At 38.8% G+C, this 18,957-nt stretch overlaps 1 protein-coding gene across 4 annotated transcripts; it reads right to left on the reverse strand.

The window, feature by feature from the left end:
• Positions 1-761: 761 nt before the first annotated feature.
• LOC113026658 (adhesion G protein-coupled receptor G3-like) lies at positions 762-17,172 on the reverse strand. Of its 4 annotated transcripts, XM_080300454.1 has the most exons (14): positions 17,079-17,172; positions 12,639-12,747; positions 12,411-12,453; positions 11,477-11,528; positions 9,753-9,840; positions 9,482-9,610; positions 6,733-6,873; positions 6,601-6,655; positions 6,431-6,522; positions 5,522-5,640; positions 1,765-2,045; positions 1,493-1,586; positions 1,069-1,397; positions 762-982 (listed from the first exon to the last, which is right to left on the reverse strand). In XM_080300454.1, the coding sequence occupies exons 2-14, from the start codon at positions 12,645-12,647 to the stop codon at positions 858-860; spliced, it is 1,557 nt and encodes a 518-aa protein (XP_080156580.1). In that variant the 5' UTR covers positions 12,648-12,747; positions 17,079-17,172; the 3' UTR covers positions 762-857. The 4 variants fall into 4 exon arrangements, with proteins under 4 accessions (XP_080156580.1, XP_026031470.2, XP_080156583.1 ...); XM_026175685.2 differs by lacking the exons at positions 12,411-12,453; positions 12,639-12,747; positions 17,079-17,172 and adding an exon at positions 11,861-12,007; XM_080300457.1 differs by lacking the exons at positions 9,753-9,840; positions 12,411-12,453; positions 12,639-12,747; positions 17,079-17,172 and adding an exon at positions 11,861-12,005.
• Positions 17,173-18,957: the final 1,785 nt, after the last annotated feature.

Raw genomic sequence — 18,957 nt, forward strand, 5'->3', positions numbered from 1 at the left:
TTTCTTTAACCTGAATGTTGCTATAAATAATAACTAGTTATAAGTAGGTATAGCATTAGGAGCAATTTATCAGAAGGACCTCAAAGGGTGATGCTTTAGCAATGTCATGCTTATCCTGTTAGGTTGTGAGTTGTCCAAGTATTGCTAGTGTTAGCCTGTCAGAGTCTCTGTGGAATCACAAACAACATACACTCCCTGACCACACTATTAGGTCATCTAGTATACAATGTAATACATGGAAATGTTATTTGTTTCTTCAAAATGTCATTTTTATTGTCTCTTATTAGCACGGAATCTCTAAAAACAGTAAAAAAAAATACTACACTCACTAGTCACTAAAAAGCAAAACACACAAACAAACTCAATGCATATTGGCATGAAGGAATAGTGAAGATGATGTGCTCATGATTAAACTCAGAAACAGAACGGAGGTGTGAGCATGGTGTGCTCATTGGTGCCTGAGTATTTCAGAAACTGGTGATCTACTGGCATTTTCCAACACTAAGTTCTCTGCAGTTTCCAGAGAATAAGCTGGAAAAAATATCCAGAGAGCATCAGTTCTCTGGAAGAAAATGCCTTGTTGTTGCCAGAGGTCAGAGTAGAATAACTGCACTGCTTCCAACTGATAGGAAGTCAACTCAAAGAGCCACTCATTACAGTCAAGTTATTGATATTTGCTTGAAAGAGGAAACAGAAAATCACAAGAATTTTCTTCAAAATTTCTACATAGTATTTGCACAAAAAGGAAGAAATAACACATCTAAATGTGTATATATTTTTAATTGTTAGTTATACTGAAATATATATCAATAGAAGCACAACACCTAATATAGGTCATGGATAATGCATTAGTCTTTTCAGTTTCTGCTGTTGAAACTAGTAGTCATCATTTTCTGAGAGGAAGAGTCTCTGATTGATGAGTTATTTTCAGGTTGAGATTTTGACCAGGCCATCGCCACAGACCACAGGAAAATAAATAGACCTGTGAAGAGAGAGACATAGTTTGTCAGTTCTTCTATTAAATGATCAAAGTCCAGTTAATCCTTGACATGATGATCACATACTAACCTTGAAGGGAGTTCAATACGGTGAATACGTAGATCCCAGCGAGTGAAACGTATGTAGTGCTGGCTAACCCCCAAGGTAACCCAAGCACACAGCTGAGGCCCAGCACTGTGACACAGTCCTTCCATAACCTCTTCTTTCTCTCTTTGTTTATCTTCTTCCAGTCACTGCTGCTTCCAAAGCTTCTATCACCCCTTCTTAGTTCCCAAATCTTAAACACCACCAGCCCCAGCATGCAGGCATTGAACACAACCACGAAGAAAGGAAAAGCCACGGTAGTGATGTAGCTGACTACGAGGAGCTTTTGTTCAGACTCGTTGCTCATCCAGCACCTGCTCATTATTAAAGACATAAAAAATGGGTTTGCTTAGAAATAAAATCTCCTGGCTCACTCTAATATTAAGTGATATCAAAGATAGTTTCTTACATGTGTTGTGTTAAATTGCTGTTGCTGTATTTCAGAGTGTATTTGCCATAAACACGTGAAATCCCACAAACAGCTGCAACCAGTGTAGGAAAACCTGCAAACATGGAAGACAGAATTAATGTCAGCTGAATGTTCTTTAGGACAGCGTGAGGCATTATTATCACTGTTTCTCTACTTCTCAATGCTGCTGCAACACTTCAACACAATCCACTTTCATTTAAACATTTGTGACAGTGTATTGCAGAGCAGCGTCCCACCTAAACGACACTCACCCCATCCAATCAGGCTGAGTTTGAGCAGGTACCTCCTCACATAGATGTTGAAGACCCGGATGAGCAGAAGGTAGAGGTGGAACCCCTCCAGAGCACTCCAGGTCAGGGTGGCCAGCAGGGACCAGTGTAAAACCAGACCCAGTACCAGGCAAGATGAGCCGTCCTCTTTTTCCTTCAGTAGTTGGGCCAGGAGGCTGGACAGCAGGAAGGTGAGATGGAGGCAGAACATCGCCACTGTTAGCTGCATGTGCAGACTTATGGATTTCTCAGGATACCGCCGACTACAAGAGAAACAAAATTATTCTCTTGTTGCCAACTGTGGAGATAGTGGATATTATCTTGCCTTTTTAGATGTGAGATGATGGTAATAACTCCACACTAATGCAGCAGATAAAACAATATGTAAGAAAGGCCATGAGGCTGTAGCCTCACTTCTCTAATGGTCTCTTAACTAGATGTAGCCACAAAGTTCACTTAATACCACACTATGAGTAGCAGTCGCCTCATTTGCATCATATAATGTTAGAAATGTAACAGAATATGGGTTGAACTGAAATGGGAAAATCAACAAATTCATTAAACAAACAAATTACAAAGACAAACATGACAAAATCACTCTCAGGCAGATATATTAATGTACACAACATTTCTTTAATTAATTACTTTACAAATTTCATTCACAATCACATGTTTTTTTTTCTACCATTAATATTATTGAGTTTGTTTTCTTAATGTTCAGGGTTTTTTTTATGGCATTTCCAGGCCCTCGTAGCAGTGTTTCTTTGAGGCTACTTGACAGAAGATGTCTCTGGGGAAGTGACTACATTTTGTTTATACCAGTATCAACATGTTGAAAAAAAATAGTTCCCAAAATGTAAGCAGCAACTGAGCTTTTGTGACGCAATCTCTGCAACCTCACACGCTCATCAGTCTTTGCAGAGACAACTGTTAGAGGAAACTGTTATAAATGCTCAGATATAGAGACATTTCTTTAAATAGGCGACCCTGACGAAACTTAGTAAAAATATCTGTAGTAAAAGTTTTACCCTTTAGTTCATAAGCAGCACAGTAGGGTCTCACAGAATTTGTGTCCTTAGAGGTTTTTGCCACAAACCACACTGAGCTGCTCTCTCCCATCGAATGGCAAATATAAGCAGATTAATACCCACAGCTTGATAATGATCAATTTATTAAACATTTTTCCCCCATGACTGTGGGCTGCTAGACTTTCAGAAGAAATGTGATCAGTTATGACGAACTGGTTTTGTGTTCCACCGACTTTGTCACAGCATAACTAAACTGGTTATACTTGTGAAATATATCTGATCTTTCACAACATAACTTCATTCTTCCATGACATATATTTGCACAAGGAACACTATAATGTGTATGGCCATATTATGTGATTTAATTTTTGTACATTGTTTTCAGGTGTAGTTTTGTTACACAAGGGCCTTAATTTTGTGATTTTTGTTGGAGAGCCAACATGTTCTGAGATCCCAAGTTGCACCACAAGGGGGCACCTCCGCCCTAGTGAGATGGTTTAGTGTAATGCTACTGCTCTTCATCAGATCTAGCAGAGGCCGTCTCATCATTTAATTATTTTATTCAGTTTAGTAAGTAATAAGGCCACATGTGGACCTTATTCCTTACTGTGGCCTTATTGTCCTAAAAACTCGCTGACAAGCCTTCAGTTAACCAAAATGCTGCAGTAAGAGTCCTGACAGGGACTAGAAAGAGAGAGAATATTTCTCCTGTTTTGGCTTCCCTTCATTGGCTTCCTGTTAAATCCAGAATTAAATTCAAAATCCTGCTCCTCACATACAAGGTCCTAAATAATCAGGCCCCATCTTATTTTAAATACCTTGTAGTACCATTTCACCCCATTAGAGCACTCCGCTCTCATACTGCAGGCCTACTTGTTGTTCCTAGAGTATTTAAAAGTAGAAAGGGAGGGAGAGCCTTCAGTTTTCAGGCCCCTCTTCTGTGGAACCAGCTTCCAGTTTGGATTCAGGAGACAGACACTATCTCTACTTTTAAGATTAGACTTCAAACTTTCTTTTTTGCTAAAGCATATAGTTAGGGCTGGATCAGGTGACCCTGAATCCTCCCTTAGTTATGCTGCAATAGATGCAGGCTGCCGGGGGATTCCCATGATGCATTGAGTGTTTCTTTTTCAGTCACTTTCCCACTCACTATGTGTTAATAGACCTCTCTGCACTGAATCATACTTGTTATTAATCTCTGGCTCTCTTCCACAGCATGTCTTTATCCTGTCTTCCTTCTCTCACCCCAACCGGTTGCAGCAGATGGCCCCGCCCCTCTCTGAGCCTGGTTCTGCCGGAGGTTTCTTCCTGTTAAAAGGGAGTTTTTCCTTCCCACTGTCGCCAAAGTGCTTGCTCATAGGGGCTCATATGATTGTTGGGTTTTTCTCTGTATCTATTATTGTACGATCTACTGTACAATATTAAGCACCTTGAGACGACTGCACTTGTGATTTGGCGCTATTTAAATAAAATTTAATTGAACTGAAAAATTGAATATGGTCCACGTAATTAACATGCCAAGTAAAAGTAAAACCTGACGATTAGTTTGTCTCGGTGGGATCTGTATTTGTCTTGGTCTTTGAAATCTGTTACGGTTAAGACAGGAGGAGCTAGCTTAGCTCGCGCATGCTGGAGTTGCGTGTAGCCTTCGGCTTTGTCTTTTTTTAAACTTAAGTCTCCCTCAAAAGTACAACACCGCTCCCGTATATTTGAGTTAGTGAATTCACAGAGACAGTTTGATGTGCTGCCACTGTAACTGACTAAAGTTAGAGAAATAACAACTCTGGTCACTCTGCAATGTTGATGTGGAGATTTTGACTACACAGATAAGCCACTAGTATATGGTAGAGTGCAGGAATGTTTGTTTTATTAAACTATGTGTGGGTAAAAAGAGTGTGATTTGTAGCTCTGAGTAACAAACAAGCGATATGGCTGTTTAGATTTTGGTTTATATTATTTATATTATCATTAAGTTTATTCTGATTTTGGGAATGTGAGATAAAGAGATTCAGACGATTTGTAACCGATTTTGAACACATGAATGTGTATAATTAAAGATCTGACAGAAGCGAGAGAGGAAAACAAACTACCTGTCGTCCATCTCATCAGTTACCTGTTTTTTTTCAGGACCAGATATAATCTGTTGGCTGCCCTCTCACTAGGGGCGTGTTACACACACGCACACACATATGTGTGTCCCTTTTAAATGTATATATATTTATTTATACTGATACCTCTATATTTATCTTAATATTTATCTAAAAATATCTCAATCTCTACACTTCATTTTATATGAGTGCTTGATGTTTGTTGCATATTTGCTGCTATGACAACTCAATTTCCCTCTGGGATTAATAAATTCTGATTGTGGTTTTGATTCTATCTGTGACTTTGTTACAGTGGTTTGACTTTAGAATGAAAACACTTTTTGATTAAATAAATCCAATAATAATATGTTTTTAAAAACATATTTTTCATCTCTTTGACTAAAATACCATAAAGCATACTACCTCTGTTCAACTGAATACTGTGGAACTTCACAGTGTGAGACAAAGCAGTTCACTCTGGATATGTACATCAGGATATGTACTGCTGAAGTGGAACTGTGGATAAACTTGCAAATTGTTTATTTTCTCCAATTTCTTATTTGATCACAATTGGGAACTGAAAACTATAAAGTTTTAAATGTGAATAATATGACATCTACTCACTGTAGATAAATATAGATGAACAAACTGATCAGTGCGAAGGGGGCGGAGAATCCTGATCCAATGTAAGTGATGTAGTTTAGCTTGTCGGCATCAGCTTTTGTCACCGATATTCCTGGATTCTGCAACATAAAAAGATGAAGTTGTTGTTTTGAAATGTAATTTACATTCACGTGTTTGATGGACATCTGTACAGGAGCATCTATACCTAAATTTCCCCATTCCCATGTTAAAATGGCGAGATGTTTACATGTCGGAACAATAAATGCTTGGGACTGTGTTGGTTGGTTCACCCTTCATCACAATTATATGATGAGTGAATTATTGTAGAAGTCATCCATGTGCTGGCAAAGCTTAAAATTAAGTGTGTGTGTCTTAGAGTGGCAGGTGTGCTTGTTACCGTACTGGGTCTGTGACCAAGTGTTTTGTGTTTTTGTAGTTATTTTCTTTGATTTGATGTTTTACACAATTTTGGTTCTCTTTATGGTTTTCTGCTTGTGTTATATTTATCATTCCTAGTCTTTAGTTTTCTTCTACTGTGCCTTCTCTGTGTTCCATGGTTAGTTACTTTTGTCTCATGTTTCTAGTTCCCTAGTAAGTCATGTCTCCACATCACAGTGCTAAGTCCGCGTCTTTGTGTATGTCTCTTGTTTCCCGTTTTGCTGTGATAGTCTCGCCTCCCATGCTCAGTGTTTCCAGTTTTGCTTCCTCCCTGTCTCGTTTTGTCAGATTAAGCTCTGTGTTTCCCTCTGTCTGTTGTTGTGTTCTTACACAGTAAGAGTACAGCATACATTTGAAACAGCTCCTTAATTTAAATTGTTTATCAACAGTAACAGTTGTTAAACATTTATTAGATAAACATGGTGTTTGCCAAAGGCTTTTATGATACGTAGGAAGAGATTTTCAGCTCACCACAAGCAAAGCAAAGAACCTCTGACGTTTGCAGCTGCAAATAAATTCATGTGCCGTGTAATTTGTGTCACAGCCTTCATTGCTCCAGTAACCTATAAAGGAAACATTCTGAGTAGCTGAGTCATTTTATTTAGAAACAAACTAACTGAAGGTTGACATCTCCAAATTACCTGTTCCATCCTTTGCTGATGTTTCCTTCCAAAATACACACGTTCCACTTTCAACCTGGAATCAAAATTAACGGTAAACAGGTTGTTACATTTTCTATTTCAGATGTTCGTCCAACACTTTTGTCTTTTTACCTCTTTGTTGTGTTTGAAGGTTAACGTGATGGGTCGTGAGAGATTCTTGACTGCACGGTTTCCTGCCCGCACACATATGACTGAGTACCTAAATACTTCCAGACCCCCAAGAAGTCTCCTGCTTTTTTCGGGAGGACTCAGCTGAAAGAAGGATGATACATAACATTCATGTTAGGGTGAGATTAATTGGAATTTTTTTTTAACTTTATTCCTAGCAGACGTCTTGTAGTTACATTTCCACTAGTGGTGCAACGGATTAAAAATCTCAAGGTTCAGATCGGCTCACGGTTTTAAGTCACAGATCGGATAAATTTTCAGATCAGCAAAAAAAAGAAAGAAAAAAAAGACAAAATTTTAACATTTACTTATTAACTTATTTAATTATTTTTTGGCTATTAAAACATTCAACTCAAGACTCATTCCATGCAATTGTATAAAAACTAATTAAGGTGCAATATAGGGCAGTACAGGGCTTTGTATCTACCACTCCGCTGTGATATAATGAGCGGTCACGGTCACGCAGCTTTCCGTTGCCCTGGAGGTCCACCCATTTGTAGTTGGGCAACAGAAGATGCCTGGGACAGTTCAGCCATAACTTTAAACTTTTCCTGCTCATACGTGCCTGGGTACAATCTTGTCACTGAAGTGGACGTGCAACAGGATATCATAGCGTGGCTCAAGCACGTTCATCATAGTTTAAACCCCTTATTTTGCAGAATGTCTGCAGCTAAACACCCCAGTAGCTTTTGTAATAGCTTTAGCCCGGTCAGACTGGGCAGCAAAGGGCTGCTTAAATGCCGTAAACTCCTCTGCTCCTCCACTTGGACCGCTAACGCTGGCCATAACTATCGCTTGACAGACTGACCACGCGCACCATACACATCCTTTTTTTCCTTCTTTTTCGGATCACGTGCGTGCCGAACCGTGGAGTGGGATCGGTTTGGGTTACGGATCAACCATGATCCGTTGCACCACTAATTTCCACATCACTTTAAGATTTTTTTTGAAAATGTTGGCTAGTTGCAGCTGCAGTTTGAAGTGCCACAAGTACAGTGTTATGAAAAATTTTTTGCATTTTGGTATATTTGTAACTTGGGTGTACTGCTGGATAGCTCGTTCAAACTCAGTAAGAAGCAAGTGTCTGCTGTAGTGAGATATAGCTTCCACCAACTGCGCCTAATCTCTATGCGGCAGCTCACCTTCTGACTGGTACAAGGAAATTCTGCTCTATTACACCTGTTCTAGCCGGCTTGCACGGGCTGCCCATAAAGTACCGTATTCAATTTCAATTATTACTTCTTACGTTCAAAACTATTAGTAAATTAGTGCTGAGTCTCGGGGTGACCATGCGTTTGCTCTGGCTGCCCCGGTACTGTGGAATACCCTCCCTCTCGACCTCCGCGCCTCTGATTCTATTGCACTGTTTAAATAACGACTAAAAACCCACTTATTCAATCTTGCCTTTCTCTCTAGTTAACATTTCACTTATGATTTTACATTATGCACTTTTATGCTCATTTAATTCCTTGTTTGTTGTGTATCTGCTTCTTCTTCTATGTATCAGTGACAGTTATCTGCTTGCATACTTAGTACTTGCTATTTCTATTTCTATTATCTTTCTTTTATTCTCTATGTTACTTTTTAAGCACCTTGGTATACCCTTGGTTTTCAGTGTGCTTTATAAATAAAGTTTTTTATTTTTATTATTATTATTATTATTATTATTATTTTGCAATAACTGTCAACAATTTTTTTACATAACTATGGAGGAATTTGTCCTAGTTTTCACAGTCAGACGGTCCTCCCCGGACGACCTGCTTGTGTGTGAGTGTGTGTGTGTCTCCCTCCCTCCCTTTATCACTCAGGAGGAGAAGCACACACAGATTTTCATTGAAGAGACTCACCTGCACCACCTTCGGGAATTGGGAGAAAATCACCTTTGGAGAATCGCACTTCTTTCTTGTTTAAGACTGTATTTGAGCACTGTAAATAAACGCACTGTCTGCTTTGCATCCAGAGCTCCGCACTTGAGTCCATACCTTCCATTAGCCGTGACACCAGTCTACTTTGCAGAATTGTTTTAATTCAGTCAAACAAGGATTTTTGAAGATGAATGGTTTGTATATAGTTGTGTTTAAATATCTCAAGCAGGATATCTTAAGTCCAGACTTTGATTAGACCCATGTGAAACATTCATGGTAGAGAGCTGAGCCATTAATGAAAATACAACCCAGAACACTTCTTCAGGTTCAATCTCAAAGAGATAGAGCTGTAAAGACAAATTGCATTGTTATGTTCAGGCCTGTGAAACAGGCTCTGTAAGATTTTTAGAATTATGTTGATGGACAAAACTAAATGCTCCAGAAGCTTTCGGATTCATGCTTGTGAAGCATGTTGTTGTGAGTTGGCTGTATGGCAGGCTTTTTATAGAACTGTAGTCAGAATGCATTGCATTACTGAAATAAAGGTTAACTTTGTTTGTAGACTGGTTGAGGAATTTGTAAGATATATCAGACAAACTTTAATTTTAGATCAAATTAAAGCAAACACTTCTCATTGTGGCCCTCAGTGAAACGTAATTGGACATCTTATTAAAGGAGCAACTTTTAATCAGATTTCATAATAAGCAACAGCTGAGTGTGAAGAGACTCTGCTGGAGGAATGCAAGACGCATCAGCATTAGAAAATGTTGAACCTCCTGTGGATAAATAATTAAGGTTTGTTTTCTGTTGCTTTTAGCGTTACCAACCTTAAAATAACTGCTGTTAATTACAGAGGCCACCACCAGGACATCCACCTCAGACACATTTCCTATGCTTTCTTGTAGAGCTGATGATGGGATCTGAACTCTATGTTCAAATGTAGGTCTCACATCAACCTAAAAAGCATACACGAAAACATAACTTTAAAAAATGTGTTGATTGTCAGTAATTAGAGTTCATTAATACAAGAATACAGAAATTCAGATCAAAAGTAACTTTTTCACTTCTAAAAAGCACTTCAGCTCCAAATGACCTCACCTCTTGAAGCGAGTTTACTTTGAGTTGTTTGATGCCTGTCATGGAGCGGCCTCTTGGCTTGCAGGTCATAATTTTGTCCTCATAACAACTACCAACAGATATTTAACATAGTTCAGATATATAACCATGCAAACAGGGATATAACTGAGGATAAAAAAGACAAACTAATGCAAAGAGATGAGAAGTAAGATCAATTATTGGACCTTTCTCTGCTATTTGATTACTTCATTTGTTCATGGATATACATTTAAAGGAGAAAAAATGAAACTGCAAGAACTTGAGTTGAACAAAAATAAATTCTCTTGTACTGCTTTAATTTTAATTTCTGACAATAATTTAATAATAATGTTCATATTATCATATATCAAATTCTACAGCTTTGTTAAGTCTTTTGGCATTTCAAAATGGGACACTGCTACCTTTGGCATCAACGATTATAAACTCCTGTTTAAAATAAACATTTAACCTTGAGCCCTCAGCGTAACATTTGAATGTACTGTCTAACCGGTTAGTTTTCAAAGTAAACAGGCTTATTTTAACCCAAACTAGTGACTAAACTACATTTTTTACCAACTAATCTTGATTCGTACATCTAACCATTACTAATACATAAGAACCTCATAGTTTGATAAACATAAATATATTTAAATGAAGACATTGGTACATAGAACATTTTTAAATACTATGATGTTGTCTTTCACAGGAAAACAATGTGAGAAATTCAGACAAAGCTGCTGCCATGCCAGAGACCGCAGTGTTACTGCAGTTGGTTCTTTGATGCATGAGCTGCAGAAATGATAAGACAAGGCATAAGTTGTGGTATTTTAACCCAGTCCACATTTTTTTACTAAACCTAACTCAAAACTTTTAGCTGCCTAAATCTGTCAAAGCAGCTAACACAAGGCAAAAATAAAAATAAAAAACCAATATAAAAAGTACAGTAAAAAAGACAAGTACAGACAAAAGTCAACAGTGAGAGAAAGAGGACACAGAGGTTCGCAGTCTTATGATTTACGCCATCTCCAGCACTTCTGCCTACGTCTGAGCTCTTTAAATCAAGAAACATGAGCATCAGCTAAAATGTTAGAATTGTCATTTAAATAATGTTTCTAGATGAATCAAGTCTGTATTAAGTTTAACAAACACCAGCTTACACAATACACTTAAACAATAATACAAAATTATGTTTACTCCAAAGTGTTACACTGTGTTCCTCTAGTTCAGGAGTGGGCAACTCCAGGCCTCGAGGGCCGGTGTAACGCAAGTTTTAGATCTCACCTTGGGTCAACACACCTGAATCACATGATTAGTTCCTTGCCAGGCCTCTGGAGAACTTCAGGACACGTTGAGGAGCTAATTTAGCCATTTAAATCAGCTGTGTTGGTTCAAGGACACATCTAAAACCTGCAGGACGCCGGCCCTCGAGGCCTGGAGTTTCCCACGCCTGCTCTAGTTTATAGATCTGTGACTCATTTCTCCACTGTCCTCTCAGATAAGACTGGTCTTGCTCTCAGCATACAAGTATCAGTGTGTGATTTATATGTTAGAGGCTGTATACTAACACTCTAACAAGTATTATTTGATGATGAAGCCATGTAAAAACACCGAAAAGCAGCCACTTTAGAGATGAAAACATTTTAGCCAGTATTGACAGCATTTATCTAACATTTAACTATATACATTTTCAAAAACAGGAATGTGATATGTACAGTAAGTTGAATTACCCTATCCATGATTCACTTTTTCGGCATTCATCAAGAACATTTTCACAGAAGTCTGTCAAAGTAAAACACACAGGAATGGAAAGATCAAAATTAGCATAATGAATACATTTAAACAAGATTGGAAGCTGATTAAACGTCTAAGTGGCATCTAACTCCAGAGACACATGAGAGACAAGATGTTCTTTTACAAGTGTTTAATCAGCACACTTGTAGGGAGTTTTGTGAAACTGGTTGACTTAGAGTCCTTACTAGCTATTGGTAACAAAGAATCTGGGGTAATTTTACTTTTTCAAGGATTCATAACTTTGAGATATTTAGTGTGCTATTCACTTCACAAGTATACTCCTTTCAACATAAGAGTGATAACATGGTAGGTTTACTCACCACCAGCTCGGGACATAGAAAAACAGAGGGCTGTTGTGATAAAAAGTGTAATCCACATTGCGTCTCACTCATCAACAGATATAGATCTGCTGTAAGAGGTTGAGAGGATATTTTTCTGTCTGGTTGACGTTTGCTGAATGAGGGGGAGTTTCACATCTACATATATCACATGCTTTAACAGATCTGTGGTTCACAGCTCAGATGAGGAAATGACTCACATCAGGCTGTTTTTTGTTCAGTGCTATCACAATGATCAAATACTTTTAAGCTTCTGCTCTAAATTTCCACAGAAATATTAACTGAGAATAGAGACTGGTACACTGTGTAGAAAAAACAGTAGAGCCATTTAAGAGTCTGTCTGTGAAGACAGTTCTAATAATTTATGTATTGTAAAAAAAATAATAACTTAGAAACAAATACAAATATTTGTGCTGTAACTGAATGGCTGACATTAGATGGCATCTAGAGGAGGACATTTCTAAATCATACAGTTTTCATGTGTAGAAAACAAAAGGTCAGGGGACCATGGTCAAGAAATACTGATACTTACAGCTTACTGAGGAAGTGAAACAGGAGCTTGCGCCACACCAGTTCTACAGGTTGCAGCACACAAAATAAGATGCAAATCTTTGAATATTAAATCTTTGAAGGTTACGGGTCTGCACTATATATTATTTCTCTATTCTTACTGATGTATTTCTCTTTACATAGTATTTCATTTCTATTCAGTTAATGTTTTATTCTAAAAATGCAGTTAGTAGTGTTTTTTTAAGCTTACCTTAGACATTAGAAGTATTGGATGCAAGAGATTTGTGGTATTCCGGGTTTATCATTTGAAGTAATGGTAGGAAAGAAAGTATTCTCTGCTTCTCTGTTTTGTGGGTTAACTGGTCCACGAGAAAATAAAGACATTCACAGTTTGTTCAAAATTGATGAACAATTTGTGATGAACAATCAAAATATGATGACAACAATCCAGCCAAACCCAAGACACCTCATAGAAAAGATTAAAAAAATAGAAATAAAGATTTAAACATGTAGAAGTTAAGAAAGTTGACAAATGTAAAACTGAAAACAGATTACTTTTGCAAAGCTCCATTTCAAGTCTTAAATAAATGATGCATAAAATTCTGTAATATTAGAAGCTGCATCACTGAGGAGCACACCAGGAAAGTTACATCTGCAGGATGATTTCATTACAACAGAGCTATTATGCTCGTTTCCCTATCTATATTAATATTCTTTGAATGTTCAAGCTTAGCTTTGCAGAATTCACAGTTCAGTAAATTGAAATTATTAACAAGATAATCGACCTCTGTTGGGGTAGCGTTCAGATAGCTGCTCTGCTCTGTGTTGGTACAGGGCATTGGAGATGATAACAGTGGGTGGATTATACAGTGGGGCAAAAAAGTATTTAGTCAGCCACCGATTGTGCAAGTTCCCCCACTTAAAATGATGACAGAGGTCAGTAATTTGCACCAGAGGTACACTTCAACTGTGAGAGACAGAATGTGAAAAAAAATCCATGAATTCACATGGTGGTATTTGTAAATAATTTATTCGTAAATTAGGGTGGAAAATAAGTATTTGGTCACCTCAAACATGGAAAATCTCTGGCTCTCACAGACCTGTAACGTCTTCTGTAAGACGCTTTTCTGTCCCCCACTCGTTACCTGTATGAATGGCACCTGTTTGAACTCATCATCTGTATAAAAGACACCTGTCCACAGCCTCAAACAGTTAGACTCCAAACTCCGCCATGGCCAAGACCAAAGAGCTTTCGAAGGACACCAGGAAAAGTATTGTAGACCTGCACCAGACTGGGAAGAGTGAATCTACAATAGGCAAGCAGCTTGGTGTGAAAAAATCAACTGTGGGAGCAATCATCAGAAAATGGAAGACATACAAGACCACTGATAATCTCCCTCGATCTGGGGCTCCACGCAAGATCTCATCCCGTGGGGTCAAAATGATCATGAGAACGGTGAGCAAAGATCCCAGAACCACACGGGGGGACCTGGTGAATGACCTGCAGAAAGCTGGGACCAAAGTAACAAAGGTCACCATCAGTAACACACTACAACGGCAGGGAATCAAATCCCGCAGTGCCAGACGTGTTCCGCTGCTGAAGCCAGTGCATGTCCAGGCCCGTCTGAAGTTTGCCAGAGAGCACATGGATGATACAGCAGAGGATTGGGAGAATGTCATGTGGTCAGATGAAACCAAAGTAGAACTTTTTGGTATAAACTCAACTCGTCCTGTTTGGAGGACGAAGAATACTGAGTTGCATCCCAAGAACACCATACCTACTGTGAAGCATGGGGGTGGAAACATCATGCTATGGGGCTGTTTTTCTGCCAAGGGGACAGGACGACTGATCCGTGTTAAGGACAGAATGAATGGGGCCATGTATCGTGAGATTTTGAGCCAAAACCTCCTTCCATCAGTGAGAACTTTGAAGATGAAACGAGGCTGGGTCTTCCAACATGACAATGATCCAAAACACACCGCCCGGGCAACAAAGGAGTGGCTCCGTAAGAAGCATTTGAAAGTCCTGGAGGGGCCTAGCCAGTCTCCAGACCTCAACCCCATAGAAAATCTGTGGCGGGAGTTGAAAGTCCGTGTTGCTCGGCGACAGCCCAAAACATCACTGCTCTCGAGAAGATCTGCATGGAGGAATGGGCCAAAATACCAGCTACTGTGTGTGCAAACCTGGTAAAGACCTATAGTAAACGTTTGACCTCTGTTATTGCCAACAAAGGTTATGTTACAAAGTATTGAGTTGTATTTTTGTTATTGACCAAATACTTATTTTCCACCCTGATTTACGAATAAATTCTTTACAAATCCTACCATGTGGATTCATGGATTTTTTTTTTCACATTCTGTCTCTCACAGTTGAAGTGTACCTCTGGTGCAAATTACTGACCTCTGTCATCATTTTAGGTGGGGGAACTTGCACAATCGGTGGCTGACTAAATACTTTTTTGCCCCACTGTATGTGGTATGGAATTTCTTAATGGATTCTGAATAAATTACTCACATTGATGAGTTATCACTATGTGGTCGTATAAACATTCTTATCTATTTGACAGGGGTCACTGGACTGCAACTAAAGTACTTTTTGAATGTACATGTACTTTTTCACTATATTTTGGCTGTTAATAATATCATGCTTGGTACTTCATAAATAATAATGTTCATTATGTTCTTGGCAGAGGGAGGAATAACACCTCATTGGAGAAGGTGATTCATGACAACGTTTACTTTTTCCAAAATATCTCAAAGATCACGTAACAAGTTGTGGTTCTGAGTTATGATAGAAATATTCACACAGGCAGCATATAACCACGTGACATGACAGGCATTGAATCAGTTTGAGAGGTGTCTGCTGGAGACTGTGCTGCTATGGTCACATGAAAGAGAATTATCAGTTGTTGTTTTATTAAGGCCATTCGGGAGAATGGTGCGTCTGGCCCCTTTTTACAGACCATTCGGTCCTTGTACAAATATAAAAATATAAATAATAGAGCTCAGTTCGTAACACTGGAAGTAAGTTAGACCTGTTTCAGGTGGGTGTTGGACTCCGCCAGGGCTGCCCTTTGTCATGATTCTGTTCATAATTTTCATAGTTTTTTATGAACAGAAAATCTTTTTATGAACAGGATATCTGCAGCGCCGCGAGCGGTAAGCAGAAACAAGGGGGTTTGCCATTCTTGTTAACAACAACAACCCTGCCCACATATCAATCAAAGAACGGATTTCCTGTCCTGACATTGAACTGTGCACTGCTGGACTCCGGCTGTATTATTTGCCCAGGGAATTTACCCAAGTAATGTTGGTGGCTGTTTACGTTCCTTCCTCTGCTAACTCCACAGCTGCATGCGACACTAGAAGGTGCTTTATAAATAAAATGTATTATTATGATTATGATGATAATGATGATGTTTATTATTGTTACTATCCACTCTATTATTACTACCCACTCTGATATAGTACCGGGCTGTGGTTGACTCCTTTGTCAATGTGGCAAAGACCAAGGAATTGATTGTGACTTTAGGAAAACCAGGAAAACCTTGACTCCTGTTTCAATCCAGGGGTCAATATGGCCATTGTGGAGGACTATGAATACCTCAGAGTATACATAGACAATAAATTGCACTTTAAAAAACACCACTCCACTTTATAGGAAGGACCAGAGTTGTCTCTATTTTCTGAGGTCCTTCAACATCTGTCAGACGATGCTCAGGATTTTCTATGAGTCTTTTGTGGTAAGTGCTATCCTCTATGCTGTTGCATGCTGGGGCAGCAGGTTAAGGGTTGCTGATGCCAACAGACTAAATAAACTGATCCGCAAAGCCAGTAGTGTTGTGGGGATGGAGCTGGACTCATTTAGGGTGGTGTCTAACAGGTAGATGTTGTCCAAGATAAGGACAAAGCTGGACATTACCTCCCACCCACTCCATGATGTGCTGGCTAGTCAGAGAGCACATTCAGTGAGACCGAGATTACCAAAAAGCACCACTGAACGGCACAGGACATCTTTCCTGGCCATGGCCATCTCACTGTACACCTCCTCCATCTAATACACTGTAAACACTGCAATAGTTACAGCCTTTTTCACACGCTTTTATCTACTCTGTAATATTCTTCTCAATATGATATGCATGCATAAATATGATATTTATTTATAATCACCTCTGTTAAATGTTGATATTTTTAATCGAGTGATTTGTATATATCAGTTCTATTTCTTAAAGTTGTTAAATCTGTAACATTGTACATGTATTGTTTAAATAGTTTAGTCTGTCACTGTTACTGCCTTGAAGCAAGTGTAACCAACATAATTTCCATTAATAAAGTACTCTGTTTCTATTCTGATTGGTGGCCTAATGATTTTATCCTTGATCTTTGCAGATGATGTGATTCTGTTGGCTTCATCATGTGACCTTCAGTTTGCACTGGAGCCGTTTGTGTTGTGTGTGAAAGTGGCAGAAATGAGAATTAGCACTTCCAATTCCAAGACCTACTGGGAGGACCACCAGGGCAGACCCAGTAGAGATGGAGGCAAAATGGTTAAGTTAAAGAGTTTTAGTAATCCTTCTATTAATAACTGAACTAAAAGAGACGGTTAAGCTGTTATCACCATTTGAAGAAACAAAACAAAACTCAGGTGTTGGTCAGTAAATGAAAAGTAAGTAAAAAAAGGATTAATCACCAAACACTCCTCCCCATCGAGCAGGAGCAACCAGTCACCACACACAGCTCACTAGCTGCAAACACCAGCATGGCTCTCTGGAACTAGAGCTCACCTTTTTCTGGCCTTAAGTACTTCTAATTGCTGATGGGAGTAAGCTGAATAAAAAAAGGTGGCACCTAAGGCAGGAGATATGGCCGGACACACGCACACAAGGGCAACTTCAGGAGGAGTTGCCCTTGTGTGGGTGTGGGCAGAAAATGGTAGATATTTTTGGTTACTTATTACTTAATATTATTATTACAGATTAAATTATTATTATTACATATTACAGATTAATCTAGAACTACTTTTTCAATCTAGAAACACATTTTTTAAAAATATTTTATCTGTATAGATAAAGCTACACAGCAGCAGCTAAAATAATTATAAAGCCCTATGAAGCTACCATGTCCGTTGAGCAGAGGACGGCACTGCTGAAAATAGTATAGTATAAAAGAGTGTAGAGCTACCCCCGAATTTCCTGTGCTAGAGGACTTCCCATGATGCACAGAGCAATTCGGCGCTACTGCGTGCCACAAAATGTTGCCTTCTCATAGTTTGTGCCCTCCTTATCTCTATGTGCTCTTCTTTTTTATCTTCTATTTCCCCTCACTTGGAACAACAAAAGCAGATGGCTTCTGTTGAAGATCTGATCTTGTCTGTTTACTTTATGCTGAAGTGCTGCTTACAGAGGGGCCACCATATGATTTTGGTTTTCCTTCCAAGGGTCTTTGCCTTACAATATAAGGTGCCGTGAAGCTTAATTGAATTGAAATCTGTCATATTACGTACTATTCTGAATCAACGAGCCTAAAGTGAAAATGTGAAGTGGGGTAAAAAGCTCTACAACACCATATTCCATATTGGAAAGAAAGCCTTTTCATTTCATTTGATCACTTGAAGTTAGTATTTCAATTGCATAAAGACTAGGGTGTCTAAATTGAATCTAAGAATCTAACAATCAGCCATTAGAGGCACGAGCAAAACCAAAAGCACACAGAAAATATTGTGCACAAGGGATCACTCCAGAGAAACTCTGTTGTGGAGTTTCATAGAAGTTTATAAAAGTTTCACTTCCTCTCAGATACCATCACATGACGTCTGCAGCCCCATTTTACTAAAAAGTCAGTTCAGTCCAAACCAATCAGAGTATTGGTTTATGTGTGTACAAACCATGAAAACTGATGACTGATGTTTCCACTTAGCTGTCATGCAACATTCATGTTTCACAATCACCTGTAAAGTCATGATGTGACCGACAACAATCACTGCACCCAAACCACTGAAGCAAGAGGTTACATTTGGTTTTTAGCTCATGAAACCAACAAGAAACCTCGAACCTTATGACAGTTCCCAGAGCTGATCATTAAAGTGTCGTTTTTAAGTGTGAAGGCTTAATATTGTGAGTCCACTGTCAGAGGCCATAAGAAGATCATTTGTAACCTTCACTAAAGCTGTTTCTGTGCTGTGCTGAGCTCTGAAACCTGACTGAAACTCTTCAAATAAACCATTCCTCTGCAGATGATCTGTTAGCTGTTTGACAACTACTCTTTCAAGGATTTTTGATATGAAAGGAAGGTTGGAGATTGGCCTATAATTAGCTAAGACTGCTGGGTCTAGAGATGCTTTTTGAGTAAAGGTTTAACTACAGCCAGCTTGAAGGCCTGTGGTACATAGCCGATCATTAGAGATAGGTTGATCATATTTAAGATCGAAGAATTAATTAATGGCAGGACTTCTTTGAGCAGTTTTGTAGGAATGGGGTCTAAAAGACAGGTTGATGGTTTGGAGGAAGTAATTATTGAAGTTAACTCAGAAAGATCAATTGGAGAAAAAGAGTCTAACTTAACATCAATGG

Source organism: Astatotilapia calliptera, chromosome 1 (genome assembly GCF_964374335.1).
Source record: "Astatotilapia calliptera chromosome 1, fAstCal68.1, whole genome shotgun sequence".
NCBI classification, from domain to species: Eukaryota; Metazoa; Chordata; class Actinopteri; order Cichliformes; family Cichlidae; genus Astatotilapia; species Astatotilapia calliptera.